This window comes from Osmia lignaria, chromosome 8 (genome assembly GCF_051020975.1).
Source record: "Osmia lignaria lignaria isolate PbOS001 chromosome 8, iyOsmLign1, whole genome shotgun sequence".
NCBI lineage: Eukaryota > Metazoa > Arthropoda > Insecta > Hymenoptera > Megachilidae > Osmia > Osmia lignaria.
This window is the reverse complement of record NC_135039.1, coordinates 13,442,135-13,461,345: the sequence shown is the minus strand read 5'-3', so window position 1 is coordinate 13,461,345 and position 19,211 is coordinate 13,442,135. Positions and strand designations below refer to the sequence as shown.

Here is a 19,211-nt window from a genome sequence, read left to right as displayed (position 1 = left end):
CGGTCCACGGGGTCAACGTTGTACTTTTCAGCGGTAAGAAACTCGTTGATGCTTCCCGGAGAATGTAAGAAGAAAAGAATTTGCGGGATGACATAACTTCAGCCTCCACTTACGGGTAATATTTCGGGTTTATTACGTGAACGGTACGAGAGAAAGTGACTGCTTCGCACGATTTTATTCGATCGTACGTACACCGAGCTATCTGGTTCACCTGGATTTACTCGCAGCGCAACAATAATTTCCCATGAAACTCTTCTTGGATGTACCATTTTCAAAAACTTGCAAATAGAAATTAGATTTCTTGATTAGATTAATTGCAAATGCCTCGTGCAGTTTTCTTCTTTTTAAGTTTAGCAATCACTCAAAGAAACAGGTTTATGTAAAAAACATCGTGTTTGACGTATCATAAATGTGATAAAAATTATATTTGAAATATTGAGAAATATTGAGCTTATGTAAAAATCATCGCGTTTTGCAATTTTCTCTTGCAAACAAAAAATGCAACGAACTGCTGTCGTAAAGCAATGTTATGGGAGCAGAGATCTCTCCTTCGAGCAATTTCAATGGAATTTCGCTATTACAGTACTGAATTCTTTTCAGTTTTACGATTGAAAAACGTTCGATGTAGACGGCAATTGTTCGCTTCGAAGAAAACAAATCTTTCTCCCTGTTGTCGAAGTGAAACATGCAGACAGAGTCATATAAAATTGCTACTTGAAATACTGACTGCGCAGTATACAAATTCAAAGGAAAAGTATTTATTTGTAAATTTGTGTAGTGTTTCAAACAATTATATTGCCCAAGAATAGCTGGCCAGACAAGGAAAATCCATTGGGGCTGCCTCCATCACAGAGAGACACAATAGACTTGAGCAGTGGAGGTCACCTTTGGGACAAACATGTTATGTTTCTTGAGCATTCTTTTACAGAAAATACGTCTTATATACTTTTTCGAATGCCATGTTATACTGAAAGGCCATTCGGATCAACACATATATCGTGGGGGGCGGGGGGACTCCCTGGGGTGTAGAGGACGATATGATTTCCTGGGGATGGGGGTTTACTAGGCCTCCAGGTATGCCTTCCATAAGTAATTCTAATCAATAGGATATTCATAACTGTCGATTATGACCTTTTGGACCTAGAAAAAAGGAGTCATAAAAGCAGAAATGGCAACAGACCGGTTGTGACATAATGGCTGTGGTAATTGGCTACAACGCGGAAGACACAGGATCCAATCTCACTGGATTCTCTATTTTTTACAGATTCTTACCTGACCTAAACTCCCCACAGGGCATAAGACCCCACAAAGTCCAAATCAACAGGGACATCAACAAGGGAACTATCCAGGACCTCCCGCCCTCAGGGGGAACCAGACAGCATCTGACCCTAGCTCTCCGCAGGACGCAACAGCTGGCAAAATGCAATACAACAAGGATATCGAAAGGAAAATCAAGCAGGACCCCCACCCACACGAGCAAAAGGAAAACAACAAACACACCTGGTCAGGTGGTGGGCGAAAGATTTCGAGCGAAACGGAATGCGCTTCGTTCGAGCGGTTCAGTCGAGCGTCCGCCTCTCACCGAAGCGCATCTCCTCTCGATCCGTGTCTACTGTCACGATTAGTGACCACAGGAAAAACGGAAGCTGTGCTTGTCCAAGTGAAGAAGCTGTCCGGTGCCTGTGATGTGTGACTACCGTTGCTGACAGGATCAAGAGTGTTGTGAAGCGTTCATCGTCCCAAGAGGAATCAATATGAGAGAGAGATCGACCGAGGGACACATGAGGCAGTGACATGAACCACAGACTTCGAAAATGTGAGTACCATGACATCGTGTGCGTTGAATAGAGATAGAGGCGGTACTGGCACTGTCAGTGTCAGGGACGACCTGTTGCGGGAGATCAAGGATAAACCCTTTGCTGAGTTCATTCAAAACTAATTTAGATTTTAATTAGTACCATTGATAAAAAATAAATAAAAAATTGATAATTGATAGCATTGGGGATATTACATATTATGCACTGTTATTTCCAAGGTACAGTCAATATAAGGAAAGCAGTATGTTAGGGAAGTCCAGTTAGACCAATTAGACTAATTCATCATTTCCGCGTTAAAGAACAAGTGTAGGGGTTGGAGTTATCCGTGATTTGTCTTTAGTTTGGGAGAGCCTAGGTCCTAGGCCCTTAGACATAAAAATATTATAATTCCAAGAGCCCAGAGAGAAACTTGAAAAATTGCCCTGGGCTCAATGAATTCATTTAGAACTTCTAAAACTCTTTCACCACGAGTCACGTGGTAAAAGTGCAAACATAACCTAACCCTTAGTAAGATACTTTCGTCGAAATGACACTTCATTTTATCTATCTTTCTAATTGCTTTTCCATCTGTCCAATCTTGTACCATATTACACTATATGATGCAAATAAAAACAATAATTGTATCGTTGAACTGGATCGAAGGAACGAATCGATAAAAAAGCGTCGCTCGCCAGGCAGATCACGACCTCGATCGCAATTTTCATTGAAACGTGATTCGAATTCCCGACACGTGCTCGACAAACGCGGCTTTAAATGGCACGCCGGTTTTTTTAAACGGTCCGTGCAGATTTTTCGACAGGATTGACCAACAGGATATTTCGAAGCGAGACGTCGTGCAATAAAAGTAATGAGATATCAATTCATTCTGAAGGTCCTTTCTGAAAACGTATAAATGAATCTTTTGAAATAAATTTTTCTGTAAAAATGGCGCCTCCGAGGGAGAATAACCTCCTAAAGAATATACCAAGCATTGTTTCTATAACCTCACAAATATTGTTTCCATGTAAAAGATTTTATTAAAATTTTAAAATAAATATGGTAATAATCAAATAGGACATTATCCAGTGAACATGGAGGATGCAAGAGGTTATGTTTGCAATATGGGGTTTAACTCTATATAAGCTTTTTAATCAGAAATAATAGCAGTATAAAATGCAAAATATCAAATGACACTACTTACATAACAAAATGGCACAGGGACAACAGTGGCCATAATTTTCATTCAAACATCTTGATGTTTAATGATGTTAATAACATCTTTACACTATTATAGCTGCATCGAATTTCCATATTAATAACATTTAATGCGCTTTAAATGTATCATTATCGCAGAATGCCATTATTGCAAAAAATTAAAGCAACTTGTAATTATGTAAATTTCGTTTCAGATTAATCCCATGCATTCTATTAACATAGTTTCTATTTAGCAATGCCACAATCAGTATTTGCTTCAGGAGATATTCGTCCTTTGTTGATATAAAAATAGAAACTTAATTGCTGTTTATTGTAACTTTAGTCACAATTTTGTAATTCTGGGTCACGATTGACCCAGATGTCAATTTTAATTAACAAATACTTATCCTCCTCAAGTTACTTTTGAAATGGAGGTAGATTTTCCGAAGTATTCGCGATGAGAGAACAGACGAGTCTCGAAAGGCAGATACGAAACAAGTGTTGCGGACTTTCTCCAGAGGCATGCCTCTATCCACGTAGGCGTGCATACAAGCTTCTGTGTCTACCAAACGGTTCTAGACTCTTCGTATGGCCACTCATAATCCTCCGAGCAATGTTTGCTCAAACATAATTGAGGTTTCGAAGTTAGGTAATTTCGCAAGTTCGCAGAAAGAAGCCGAAGATCAATGATGTATTCATCATTCTGCACAGACATTCACCAAATAGGACTTTTGGACAATAATTTTAATATTGGATAAGTTAGGTTATGTTGGTCCACCAAATGGCTGATATTGAAACAAAATGGCTGACATGATTTCATAACCTAAAAGTATCACAAATAACACTTATGCCACATTGATTTTAAGTTGAAAATCATGTTCTTGATACAAAATGGCCGGTTGCCAGTTATAGCAAACAATGACCGATTTGGAAACATGTAATGTCTGACATGATTTGATGACATAGAATTATGGCGGAGCAACACATATGCCATACGTTGAATTTTTATGTCTAAAGGGGTAGATCTACGCTATTAGAACCTACTGATGGACCTGCAGAGCGTAGATCTACGACCCTTGGTCACAACGTATGAAAATCTACATAAATGTTTCATTAATATCTTTCATACAAAATGGCTGATTCTTCGTGGGAACGACCAATAAATCAATCAATTTGCAACTGTTGTTATGAAACAATATAATTGTTTATTCTAAGAAATCGTATGCTATAGGGAAAGCTGTTACGTACACTAGAAGAAGATAAAAATAGTTGAAAGTAAATTATAATTTAATGAACCGCATAATTAGTTACCGTGAAACTCATGGATAAAATAATTGTTCTTGGGAAAATAGGAAGATGAAAAAAGCAATTGAATGATACAATGGCAAAATTATATAAGTAATGTTATAAAATTCATGCAGTTATAGGCAATTTTATATAATAAATCATAAATTAACTAAGAGATACGAGGAAATATACAATTTTCTTAGAAAATAAAAATATATAATTTTGTAGAATAGTTTATTTATTATTTCTAAATTACTTCTAAATAAGTTTTTGCAAATATTTGCAAATGGAACTGATGAAATAGCTTAATAGTCAGAATAAATATGGAAATAAACAGAGGCTTGGGAAAAATAAAGGCCATGATTACCGGAGTATAGCAAAAGAAATATATCACGTGCCGGAAAATCACATCGTCCAAGGTTAATAAATACGATTACCTAAATTTCTATTTCCTTCTTTTGTAGCAATTGCGAACAGATTGCGACACCAAACGATTTCTATCGAACTAGGAAACGAGCATAGACACTGACTCACGGAATCGAACACATTTCTTCGTGATTACGTGAATTGCATCTTTAAGAACTCAAACTCGAGGGAATAATGGTTTTCGAATTGCGATTCACACTTCCGCCAACTAACGCATTCGTCCATTAAGTGATTTTTGTTGACAAGAAAATGGCCGTCGATTTAATGCACCATTGCATTCTTTTCCTTATTGATGCTCATCTGTTTGTCATTTTTATTTTGCAATGATTTCTGATTATTATCTTCTCTACATAAGCAGTGTTTTCTCAATAGCTTTTATTTATTTTACACGTTCAGTGTCGTGATGATCAGGTTATGCTAGGTTAGGTATAAAAAGAAAAGAAGGAAAAGAAGGAAAATGAATAACATTGATTTGCAAATTAGTTATTTGTGTTTTTAATAATCAAATTTTCGAGATGTCTAATAACACAGGTCCATTATCACTTTTTGTTTTTAAAAAAGTACAATGTCTGATATAAAGATTGAAAACCAGACGTATAAATTATAGAAAAATGGATAATAAATTACAAAACGTCTGGGGATATCTGTCGATGTGCAACAACAATCTTTTAAATAACCTTTATTTCATCGACGATTAGGATTCCAAGATTGACATAGTTGCCCAATCTCTAGTGCAAACAATGTTTTTTCCAAGTGTGATAAATGTTCTGTTTGATTTATAATTTCATGCTAATCTTAAATCTTACGTCGATCTTATAAGATATATCTTTTCCTGTATAATTTACAATGGACTCTGTTCTTCAATAAATTATCAAAAAGGAGTATTAATATTTATTTCAAACCATTAAATTGAAAAATGTTTGCAATTTCATTTGCCTAATACATTATTCAACAAATTATAAAAACTTTTTAAACTATTTTCCTGTTTAGTGAAATTCAGGAAACTTTATTTTTATGAATGCTGAAATAAGTTTTTAAGGTTATCCACGATCGTTAGAATTCATGGCTGCCATAATAGCAATGGCTGATAACCTATAAAAAAGCGATTTCTGGAAAGGAAGAAGATAATTGCAACAGGTATCGATCTCCAATGGGGAAAGGAATATTTCCTTTGATCACCTTGACATTTACGGGACAATCGTCAGGGTCGATTAGCCTTGAGGAAGGCCGGAGAGATCGATAAATATCTCTGTAACCTCGTCTGAAACTCCATTTTGAAGAAAAGGAACTTCGAAACTTAATGGAGTACACATGCAAAAATAGAGAGAAAGAAAGTGGAAAAGTTTTCAAAAATAACTTTCGTCATTTGAAAAATAATTTTACATTTCAAAAGAAATTCCATGCAATCAAATTTCAAAATAATAAACTTGCAAAAAAATAATTTTTGTCTGGCAATTAAATGTCAAAATTAATTAGAAGATGTATTACATCCTTGACGTTTCCTTTCCACATAATTGCACGGTGCGTGCTGTATTCGCCCCCCTATTTTCATCTCTTTCTCTCTTTCGAATCGTTTGATTACTTTCTAGTTCAAAGGATCATCGAGATATCACGTTTGCACGTCGGTGCATAGGTCGACCCGCTGAAAAAGAATTTCTTTCGAACACGTTGCATCCATGATTTACGACTGATAGGTGTATACAACATGTTGTGAAACTCTTTTCGCTTTCTTCTTTGTTTGCGATCCGAATCGAGCGAATTCATTTATGAGTTGTTATACATTAATTTTTATGTTAATTTTTCTTTCTTCCTCATTTTTCTTATTCAATAATTTATGCATCTATTTTGTGCATTGAACTTGATTTTTCTTTTTATGTATATTCATTATTTTTCAAATCTTTATATTCCATATCATTAAATAGTATTTATTTAAAATTCTTTTGGGAGATTTTAATATCTTCAGACAAAGGTGTACAGTACCGAGCATGGAGACATCCCTAGGGAAAATGGCGTCCGAGGGGAAGCCCCATTAAATTCAAAAGTGTATATACCGTTTCTGAATTATTTTCAATATTAATATCCTGGGGATTAAGGCTTGAAAGATTTCTACTTCCTCTAAAAGCCATTTCCCCTAAGGAGATCCACGATTCATTTGTAAAGTTTCAGTACTCCTAAATCGGAATTAATGGAAAATGATTAGAAAGCATTTTAATCTACGCTATCGCTAGATTAACGAAGTGGAGGCCAGTATGAATCTTAGAACTACCGCGTACAATGATTGCTGATTAAGCGGACGTGAAATTCTTGAGAAAGTTCTTCGGCGTAAGTTGAGGTTAGACGAGACTGTCTCTCCCTCCTCGCTTCCGGTCTGGCCTCCTCTCGCTCTCACCCTTTTTTCCTGCCTCCTGGTTGGATCATTCTAAATAGACACATCGAAACGTGGCAGAACTGTGATTAGTATGTCAGCTACGTGCACGTGAACTTGGAAACTGAATAACGACTGCTTGGTTATACTCTGTCATTTAAGTATATTAAATAACGTGCTGTACCTACTTATGCGGATATTAAACGTGATAAAATGTCAGTTGCTCGATCACGTACTAGCCAGTTGAATGGTTTTGACAAACATACGTGATGTTTTTCGTGGTGTCGTATTTTTTTATGTATGTATATTGTAAAGCCAGTTTGGCAATTCGAAGAATAATAACTGACACTTTAAAGTTAGTGTCACGTTTTTATGACTATGGCGCCTGACCAAAAGATTTTTCATTATTATTCTATTTCCTAACATTATCTTCGCTACTAGGTTCTATTTGCAATTTAAAAATTCGTTTAGATGTAAATTTAGAATAGGTTAAGTCACCTAACCTCATTTTGACTTAGATGGACCACAGGTTTAGGCTCCTTAGGTGACCTAACCTGACTTAGGCCATCATTGGCGAAGATTGATGAGAAGTACTAATGAAGAAAGAGAAAAATGAAGAGAAACGCGAGAAATGGAACCATCCAGTCATTCTGGTGACCTAATCCACTGTCTGACAGAAAGAGAAATGCTTTCGATTTTTATTTACCGCTAACGTAATCCTGGCTTTCTCTCTCTTTCTGTCCCTCCGACGTCTGTACGTAATTACGCAATGCGAGTCGCCTCAGAAATTCGCAGACCATGGAATAAATTGCACCGTTTAACGTCTTACTCGCTGACATCGATAACTTTCTTACTTCCTTTCTTCTTTTATTCTCGAAAATTAAGAAACAATGAGTCATTCGAGATATAAAAGAGATTTTTTATTATTGTGGAAGGAAAAAGTGAATTTTGAGCAGGGCAAGTTAAGAAAAACCCAGTGGGGCTGCCTCTGCCCTAGAAGGACACAGTAGTCTTACGTGGTGGAGACCTCCTTTGGTAGGATCTCTTATATATACAATTTGTATGTACTATAATTGTAATAAAAATCCACTTTGACCAGCATATGACTTGGATGGTGTATGGGGGGATCCCTGGGGTATAGAGGACAAAGCTGCTAAACCCACACCTAAAGTCAGGATGATTTTCAATGAGTGGGGGTCTACTAGGCCTCCATCTAAGTACTTCCTAGTTAATATACATTCCATAAGAAGTAATTCCCATCAACAGAACATGCATACCAATGAAATATAACCATTCGGGTCCAAAATAAAAGGAGTTATAGAAGTAGGAATGCTAGCAGACCAGCTGCAATGCGGAAGACCTACTTAGGGCTCAATCCTCAGTTGGATTCTTTATTTTTCACAAATTCTTCCCCCATCTAAATTGCCCCCAGTCGACAAGGATATCTATAGAAAACCCCACCCTCCAGGGAGAGCCTGACGGTTAGGTTAGGTCCTAACCTAAAACCTTCTATCTTTGTACATAATAGTGCGATTTCTTCCTTTCACAAGATATGCACTCCATTTTAATTACACGGCGAATTCGTTCAGGTACCGTGCGCTATAAAATGGAAGAAACGTTCGAGGTGAATGTCGAAAGAAAAACAACGGCGTTGTTTTAATAAAATCGATATCGGTGAACGGTCGAACTTGGACTTAATAGAGGTTTGTTTACCTCGGCTCAATGAAAACGAGGAATCTCCATTGTTGAATACAATGGTCACTTTCACTGGTTTCAAAACCGACGAACGTCGATTCATGCACGATACGATACATGAAGTTACACCAGCTAAGAATTTCAATGACTTTCCGCACCTCGAACATCATTAATCGTTCTCAGTGCTAAGGCATAACATTGTTACACACGTGGTTAGTTTTGTTTTTTCATTTAGAAATTCCATAGCAACAAATTAAGTTTTATATAACGAAAGATAAATTGAGCCAAGATTACCGTGAAGATTCGAAAGATCGAATAGGAATCTACTTACTCACCTGGTCATAGAAACTCAGCATTTCCGGTGTTCACGCTTCCGGCACAATTAGTCACGGCTACAGCTCTAGCGATTAGAATCAATTTACCGTGAATTCACTAAGTAAAAATAGATGTGGTGATGAAAATGCGAAGTGTACATGTGGAAAACAAAAGCGTGCCACTTTCGATAAAGAAACTTTTCTTGCTCGAACAAATTCCAATGAATCGATTAGATTCACGTGTATTACAATTGCAAAAACTAAAGAAGAAATCGTAGAAGTTGCAATGAAATCGAATCGTGTGGCAGCAACTTAAGGCAGCATTTCGTACCAACAATAATTTGTTGGCATATCATGCTGAATGATCCATATCTCCCTGTTTTACTGCAAGTATATCTGATCTACATTACCAATCTCGAAAATACTGCAAAATAACAACGAAAGACAATAAATCAACTTGTCTGCCCTACGTCATGTTTACTTTCGCCACGGGTGCCGTTTAGACGACTTTCATCCCGGCCCAACGCATTCCCCGGGTGACGGAAACAAGAAAGAGGAAAGCCAGGCCGAGGAAGCAAAGAAATGAAGAAAAAAGCAACAGGTCGATTCGGAAGAGAAGAGAGAGGTGTGGTGTAGGAAGTGGTACAGCATTGCCGGAGGGAAGGACGTCGAATCTAGGTTACAATCGTGTTCCTCTCCTTGTGGCTTCGTGGATATGTAGGCATGTCAGTGGTTCCCATCGATGGTTCGATGGAAATTTGTTCGAAAATCATTTGTTTTACCTATAATTGATGATAGGTACAAGAATTGAAAGAAAGTATTAATGACATGCTTTCGTTGACATGTCAGGCATGTGCAACATTCCTCCAGCACTAACGGCATATCAGTTAAAATTGGATCCCTATCACTGATCCGTGCAAAATTTGGAAAAACGTTTCTAATAAAAGTTGTTCAGTTTAGTAAGAGCTATCTGAATATGCCAATGAAAGCCAAATACAATAAGATACAAGATGGCGAAATATTCCAGAAGAAGCATATCACATAGAACGTTTGCAAATTTTTTTGAAATTTGATTCGCCAATTGCGAGTCACTGGGACACAAGATCGCAGCAATGCTGGCGCCGCGGTTACACTCTCGCTTTCGAAATAATAATTATTTAATACCCGAAGCCACGGTGAAATGCGAGCGACACTATACCGGTTTTCGGCCAACACGAGCCATCCTGCGCCCCTTTTTAATCTTTTTCTCTCTTTCCTGGGACCTGCTTTCGAAGCAACCACCAGGCCCACGGTAATAATGAAAGCATTTTCGAAAATGCGATCCTCGGTCAACGGATATTAAAACTGGATTTTACGTAACGGGACCTCTCCGGCGTCGATAAACATCCACGACGTGTAATCTCTAGCGGTTTTTACCAGTTCACAAAATTATGCAACAATTCTGCCTCCTCGCCCCCTTCAAGGACCTATATCTGCACCTCCCCACATCAGGAATGTATGAAGTACCATGTCCGACACTTCGGGAGGAGTGTGAACAGAGGTCTCAGGGTATATGGAGGGTGCGCCAGATTACAGTCAGCCACAGGACATAAGAGACTCATCACTCAAACTAAAATATTAGGCAAATTTTAGGATTAGAGCCTAATTGTTGGACTCAGTTTACATTAGGCTAAGAGCCAGGACTAGTAGACCTAGATTCTCCCCTCAGGTAGGGCTATTAAGCCCTAGCTCCTTTGAACCCACAAGGATAATGAATAACCCAAACATCGACAGGTATAGTGGGGGCCAACAGTGCAGCTGTTATTGTTTACATTCCGCAACACTTTCTCTTCCACCATTCGCCTTCAATCTTAGGGGAACCCTGGGAGAAATGAGGCGCAGGCCAAAAAGACCCCCCAGGAAAGCCCAATTTGCTGCGGCTGCCTGTGCCCTATAGAGACACTCAGGCTTGAGTGGCGCTAAAGGGACTGTTGTGATCCCTTTTGAGTGGATGATCACTAACAAAAGATCTAGTAATATATCACTCTAAAAAGCCATTTAGATTGGCGTATAGGACTTAGGTGACCTCCCTGGGGGTGTGGGGCACAGTGCTGCTGAAGACCATTAGGAGACACTATGATTACTTAGGATTGGGGGTCTAATTAGGTCTTCTATATACACTGACAAGTTCAAAAAGAAGTAATTCCAACCAATGGCATACCCATACCTGGGTAGGACCCTGTAGGCCCAAGCAATATAGGGCAAGGAGGTCCTACCAACTACCCCAGTACTTCAGGTCCTATATATTATGCCTAGTCTGTACGACAGGTCATGAATTAATAATTATTAATTCTTAGGATCAATACACATCACAATAATTGAATGTTGCCATAGCGGAAGGGTTCAGCGACGGGGTACTTGACACGAGGTTCACGAATTTCATCTCGGATGAGTTTCCATCGATTTTATACGCAGCTGCCGACGAGAAATGCTGAAGAACAGGTTATCGTGCAACATTCCACGCGAACACCGACCTTATTCATCGTTCACTACCGTGATACAGGTTCCCAAGCTACCGTTACTTTTTTATCCTGAAATTCCTCTTTGTTCCGCATTTTTCAACCCGCTTACACGTAATTCGCGCGAGGATAATAATGAAACCTCTCACGAACCAATAGAAAGTAGCGATTTGTGCTCCCTGGATTTTCTAATAAATGAAGCAATTATTTGCAATTCCAAATGTGGAGATTAGAACCTTCGGATTATTCATGAAAATTCAAGAATAATCAAAGCAAAGAGGAATCAAGTAATCATTATCTGCTGTATACGTGTAAGCTAACGATCGAGTAGATGTAATAAACAGCCTTGAATATTTTTCACGAATTAATATGACATCGGATCAAGGTTCCTCAGATCTCGATAACCGTCATTTCTCCCCACCAACAGTTATGGGAACTGAACTGGGTTCCCTCCTTTCTGCGAACATTTAGTAACAATTTGATCTTCTAAGTGGTGAGATTCCTTCGTGTAACGAGTCCATTTAATCATTTAATCATCCTCTCATCAGTTTCTCCTCAGTAGTGTATTGTGAAAATCTTTCCTGTGAACCGAGGTATTCTTCGTTTAATTTTCAAATAACACTGTATAGTGGAAATATTTTTGGTAATTATCGATATCTCGTCAACCCCACTGATTTCGCTCGTTTTTTAATATATTGTTGGGATGATGATTCTGAGCAACTTTTTCGAGATATTTGCAAAAGAAAGTTGCTACTATTACAGTGAATTCTGCGTATACCTACAGGTCCATGGCAGTGTGTGCGTCAGTATGGGATAGCTGGTTCTGTAAACACAGCATGGTACCCGTCAAGCAATATACATAACGGGTGGAACTTAAAAATTCAATATTAATTTAACCTAACCTAACCGATTTCTCGTGTCGAACTTGAAAACAAACGCGAAACAAGGAGGGAATTCGCGAAAACAAGTTTACATAACAGCCGAATGGTAATTAATAGCAGGATGAGAAATGTCTGACACGTGACGTAGCTTTCTACTTAAAAGTGCGATCACGGTTGTAATTATCAGCAATAATTGTTGCGGGAGAAAAAAAATGAATCATACGGGAGAAAGAAGGCTTTCGTTTTTATTGCGATACCCTTTTTGCAGCTGTAGCTTTTGATAAACATTAACAGTTCGTCGATTTCAGCCGGCAATTCTTTACCTCTATATGATCCCATCATTTTGATTTTTTATAATTTTATTCCAGTATTACTGGAGATGAAAATCATGATATAGGCTTCTCTTGATTAAAGGGAAGGATAGGGAGAGCAGCCTCCCACTATTTTCTTTCAGTCTTGGGAGGACCGAGAGGGGCCCGAATGGTGGGGGAATCAAATGAGATGCCCAAATAGTGGGAAGCAGATGGTGGGAGACCCAAATAGTGGGAGGGCAAATGGTGGGAGTCTTCTCCCTTATCTTCATCCTTAACCAAGAATAACCTACCTTGCACCCAACTGTACATTTCGCACTGTGTTCAATTGCTTCCTTGTGATTAATTTCAGGATGAGGTGGAAGAAGCAAGGAGTCACCGAGGGCGAAGGAGCATCGATTCTGCTACTCGTCGCATTGGCTCCTGTTATCTGTGCCGCTGGAATCCTGGACCCTTGGCAGTGGGCGCGTAGTGATCGTATCGAGGTCAACATTCCTTGGTTGCCATGTAATTATTCCATGAGATCGTTATCTTACACTTGGCTGCAACTTACAAGGAGAACTACCCAAGTGTTATACTCACTTATTAATGAAATTTTGCCAGCTTGTAGAGCTCGTCGAGCTGAACACGCCTATACCACGTTTTGTGGGCAGACGACTAATTGTTTAAAAGATATTAATAATTAAAGTTAGTTACTACTTACACTGAGAAGTATGACAGACTCGCACATACAACTCGCAATCTAGAGATCCACGGTTCAAATCCTTAATTCCCAACATTTTTTTTTTTTTTTTTTAATGATAATTTGTCCCTTTTTGAATAACTATTACATAAAAATTATCATAAAAAATAAAAGATTTTTTGGGAACCAAGGATTTGAACTGAGGACCATCAAGGTTGAAGTGACGGATCTGCTCCGTGGTTAAACGCTTGACTCGCAGTCTAAAGGTCCTCGGTTCAAATCCTGGGAACTGTTTTTTTTTTTTTTTTTTTTTTTTTTTTTTTTTTTTAAGAATGACAATTATGCTGGAAGAGGTATTGATAAAGGGACAAATTGTCATTGAAAAAAAAAAAATGTTGGGAACCAAATACTTCAACAGTGGATCTCAGCATTGGGAGTTATATGTGTGAGTCTGTCATATTTCTGAATGGAAGCAGTAACAAACTTTAGGAAGCCTAAGTTGCGTACCAATCTACCTTCACTTTTACCCCCGATTGTCTCTCCAAAGTATAAAATGAATACAATCCCTAATTAATTTATTGCTGGATATTTTTATTATCAGTCGAAAACGAGACACGTTGCTACCACGAGCTAGGCTGTTTGAACATAACCAGGAGCTGGTACCACCTCATCCACAGGCCACTGAATGTGTTCCCTTTACCACGGGAAGTCATCAATACAAGATTCATTTTGTACACGAAGGAAAATCCCACCGAAGTATGTACAGACTATAATTATTCTACTCTAATCTAAAGATATTGATCACTGATGATTCTCAGGACTAAACAATGAGCGATTGTTGTTTTACATGATAGGATATTTTTAAAGTGGTAGTTAGTAGAATTAATTTAAAACCATCCATTGGGTTTTCCTGTCTGAATGAAGATTCATTTATAGGCAATTAAATATATCTTGTCCGGGACTTCCCCTCTGGGACTTTATGTTCCTCAGTGAAGTATGGTCGGTGATGGGAGATCTTTAGCTTTCTATGAATTTCTGCCTTTTGGTATAGATAAAACGGTGGAAAGTCCTGTCTCAATTATAATAGAATTCCAGAAAATAAAGTTCCTCCTTCATTATCCTGTCAAAGTGAAAGTGGTGGGTGGTTGATGAACAGGTTCCTTGGGCTGAGACAAAACTTTCCCTAAGCCGTTTGTGTCCTTTCGAGAACTCGTGGGACTCTGATCCTGGAAGCCATTAATTAAATTCCGTTCAGAACGAAGGAAATTGTCAGTTGTAAACCTCACATTTTCATTTTAAATGGAGGGCAATGTTTATTACCTAAAATATTTGAGACATCGTTTAATATAAATTTGAAAGAAATTTATTCAACTTATGTAGAAATATCTTCTTTATATTGAAATTTAATCCTGTCTAGCTGTTTATGAGCACGATAGGGGGGAATTTTAATTGATTGCTGAGAAATTTGGAATTTCTTCCTGCCAAACAGGAACTGAATAAATTTAAAAAACGAGTAAGACAGGCTTGTGCGAAATATATGCAAAATTATTTTATTAATTGTGCTGATAGTAGACTAGTGTTATTGGACTTGGATTTCTAAGTATCAAAATTGTAGAAAAGTACAATTTGTAAAAAAGTAATTGATTTTGTTTCAGGGCCAAGTGTTAATAGTCGCCAGAGACAAGTCCATCAAACGATCGAACTTCAGTCCGAAAAAAAAGACGAAATTCATCATACACGGTTTCATAGACACCCCGCTTAGTAATTGGGTCAAGGTAAAAGAATAATTCGTTAAATAATTCAAAGATTCGAGGAATTCCTGATCACAGTCGTAAGACCCCATTAACATACGTGACGTAGTATTACGTCATTTCATAACCTTTAAAATTCCACTTTAGAAATCTATAATCTCTTTCATTATTATTTTCAATCGAACACTTTGAGGGTCGCATGTCTGCAAAATGACTAATCTCCAATTTGCAATTAATACCTGATGGAGTAGATAAGATTAAACACGACTAGACACTGGCCATCAGAGTGTTAAGATTTACTGTCTCTTTTTTAACTTGACCCAAAACATTTCTATTTGAATAATCACCATAGGAGATGAGGTACGAGTTATTGAAACATGACGACTACAATGTCATCGTGGTGGATTGGGCTGGAGGTAGCCTGCCATTGTACACTCAGGCGACTGCCAATACAAGACTGGTGGGCCTTGAAATAGCTCACCTCATCAAACATTTGCAGGTAAAGCAAAATAGGTTACCGGTGAAAAGCTTATGAAAGACTTCGAATCGTACACTTTACTTTGACACGCTTTCGGATCGTTTAGATGCTCCTCTTAACAATGTCTACAGATAGAAAGTAGAACTTCAGGAAACGTTATCTTTCTAATTGGAAGTGTGAAGAGTTGAAAGTATGTCAGGTGAATTTGTAATACGTCGTCATGGCGCTGGACTTAGAGTCGCGACAAATTTTTCATCGAACATCTTACACTCTTTCATCAGCACATAAATGTAATAATTGAAACGCAGACTAATTATGGGCTGGACCCGAACGACGTGCATCTGATCGGACACAGTTTGGGAGCCCACACAGCAGGATACGCGGGTGAAAAATTGGGCGGGATAATAGGTCGTATAACGGGTTTGGATCCTGCGGAACCCTATTTCCAAGGAATGCCTAGTCACCTAAGACTCGATTACACGGATGCCAAGCTGGTCGATGTCATTCACACGGATGGCAAGAGCATCTTCCTCTTAGGTAAGGGTAACCTGAGCAGTCAGCATGTGGGCGAGTAGTCGGGTTAATAGACCTTGCTACTACCTGGGATGAGGAAGACAGCTTGTCTGATAGGCTCTGTTTCTTATCCCAGGGTAGTGGCCTATTCGCCGCCAGATGGATCATCCGTAATACCAACTTTCTCGCAAGTCCTTATCTAACTATCCATCCAACATTTTACATTTTGCCATATTAAATGCAAGACTAACTGATCAGCATCGCTTAATTGTCTCAATGGAACAAAGCATTGATCTTATACCCCACTGCATCATTCATTTCAAACTAACTTATTACACAATAAGGACTTCCAGGGTACGGAATGAGTCAGCCGTGCGGCCATTTGGACTTCTACCCAAACAACGGGAAGGAACAGCCAGGATGCACGGATCTGAGCGAAACCACACCGTCCTTACCCTTGACGCTCATAAAAGAGGGTCTGGAAGAGGCATCCCGGGTGTTGGTGGCTTGCAATCACGTGCGTGCCATAAAACTGTTCATCGAAAGCATCAACTCGAAGTGCCAATACGTGGCACACGAGTGTTCCAGCTATGCTAGTTTCCTCAAGGGGGAGTGTTTCTCCTGCAAGAGTAACAATAGCCTCAGCTGCGGTGTCATGGGGTACCATGCGGACACTAGTCCTGCGCTGGTCAGAAGGCAGGCCATGGGGCAGGACGTTCTGTCACTATTGGGGTCGAAGTTCTTCTTCACCACTGGCAAGGAAGATCCTTATTGCAGTAAGTACATATTAAAAACAGGGCGTTTGCACATTCAACCCAACTGAAACCTTGAGGCATCATACTGGGGATAGGTACCTGCCTTCCAGATGGAAACTGAGGGCACTTTGTATCATATCTTTGATGTTTATGATGTTATGAAATGATAATTTTGAGTGTTATCTTTAATTTAGAACCTTAGAAACATAAAACAGTTGAGATTTGAAGTCACAGCAGGCGTACCTAGGGCAGTCCCCCAGGGAGCAGCTACATTCTTGTGTCCTCCATGGTGGGACAATACCATCTGCTGCTTTTACACTTTAGAAACTGTAACATACTTGGAAAATACTAATTTTAAATTAATCTTTTTAGGAAGGCACTACAGAATTACCATCAATCTTGCCCGACCACCGACTGCAGAGAGCTGGGTGCAGGGCTTCATGAAAGTTACTCTGTATGCTGAAAATGGGATAATAAGAGACGTCGATCTTACTCCTAGGTGATTTTCATCTAATAATCTTAAATAAATATCATTTATGTTGGCTTTATTTGGAATGAAATGTTGCCTCGCATTTGAAAGTGGCATCACATTCTTGCTGGAGAAAAGTAAAACTTCTATTAAACGCACGTCGACGGAATATGAAACTTTCGAAAAGATAAATTTTACTGCTTCTTTCACCCACAACTGCAGCGGATACATGAAACTGGAACACGGATCGACGGTACGAATGGTGGTCGCTGCCGGACCATCTGGTGAAATTGGAAAAATCAAACGGGTTGAACTTTCATGGGCCTACGACATGGACGTGCTACAGCCACGATCGTTGTGCTTCTTTTGGTGCAACGACCGTCTCTACGTGAACAGTGTCACTGTGGACGTTATGGAGCTTCCAGGCAGAGGGTAAGTTAATTCCATCTTGCTGCACTTCATTGATACTTGAAGCCCTATCATTAAATTAAAATTTTAATTCTCCACATTAAATGTAATACATATTTAAAGGAAATAATTCAAATCATCACCATTGTTTTATGTAAAAAATATATATTTCCTTTGCAAAATTACAGATTACTTAATGGTAAATATGCTTTATTCCATATCATTCTCTTTGGTATTAGCAGTTTACAAAATATTTGGAAATATTTCCTTTACATTTACTTACCCTGTTTGTCTGTACAGAAAAAGAGAAGCAGACTTCACCAGCAAACTTTGCTCTGCTAGCAGGCACGAATATGCAGAGATTGCTAGTGGTTCCACAGCAGCCTTTGTTGACAACTGCTGACATTATCTTCAATTCATTTGAAGGATTTCTGATTACACTGTGATCAGTCTGAAGTTTGTGATAGTGTTCCTGTGAAGGGTATGACAATTGAAATATAAATGATTTTCTTTTCAGTAATATTAAATTAGAACTAATTTAAGCGAAACAATCATGTTCATAGTACAGAAGTATTAAACATGACTTTAAAAAACAATACACTGTACTTTGGTAATAGTTTATTTAAAAAAAAAAAAAGAAAAAAGAAAAACATTCATGTAACAGAAACATATGCTAAGTTCAAAGAACACAATGCACAAGTTACAGGTAAAAAAACAAATCATAAACAGCAATACTTATCTTTTAAAAGCAAAATATCGATGGAATTATTTTCACATATCACAAAAAACTGTACAAACATAATTGAAAAAAAAGTATTGTGTTTACAAGAAATTTTTCTTTTACAAAAATCATTGCCTCATTCAGGAATTCACACTTTTGTTTCCTGTAAAGTGCATTGAAGATTGTTAGTCAAATCAATTTGAAAATATGTAATGTATGAAATCGGCACGTATTTGCAGCAGTATTAAATACGATTGATTTACTTTGTACATCTTGTATATATATATACACACACATATATATATATAAATATAAATTCGATAGTGTTAACTAGATAATGCTAGGGTTAGTACAAAGCAGGTATCTTTTGCGAGTGATCATCGACGGTTTCTAGTAGAAATTGTTAAAACGCAAAAACTTTTGGTTCAATTGTGAACTGTGCGTATCTACGTCCATCTTTTATACAATATTTACAGGAAAGTTCATTACCGTCCGTTGTGACATAAATATAGCGAGAATCGTTTGTGATATTTTTCCTTTTTTTTTTCTTCTCTCTTTATAATTTAAAATAATACATACTTTACTGGTAACTTTAATTGTACAAACCAAGGATAAGAGGGCAACTATAAATGTTACGAACGTATCTCGTACTGTGTTAATGTTTCTA

At 38.1% G+C, this 19,211-nt stretch overlaps 1 protein-coding gene across 4 annotated transcripts; it reads left to right on the top strand.

Annotated features, from left to right (window-relative positions):
- Positions 1-1,294: 1,294 nt before the first annotated feature.
- On the top strand, positions 1,295-18,473 carry LOC117606793 (pancreatic triacylglycerol lipase). 4 transcript variants are annotated; one of them, XM_076689807.1, is made up of 10 exons: positions 1,295-1,816; positions 13,120-13,274; positions 14,051-14,205; positions 15,105-15,224; positions 15,553-15,699; positions 15,987-16,215; positions 16,536-16,967; positions 17,319-17,445; positions 17,638-17,847; positions 18,124-18,473. In XM_076689807.1, coding segments are annotated over exons 1-10 (1,680 nt in total). In that variant the 5' UTR covers positions 1,295-1,814; the 3' UTR covers positions 18,227-18,473. The 4 variants fall into 4 exon arrangements, with proteins under 4 accessions (XP_076545922.1, XP_034185592.2, XP_076545923.1 ...); XM_034329701.2 differs by having other exon boundaries at positions 1,300-1,816; positions 16,545-16,967; XM_076689808.1 differs by lacking the exon at positions 1,295-1,816 and adding an exon at positions 12,037-12,168.
- Positions 18,474-19,211: the final 738 nt, after the last annotated feature.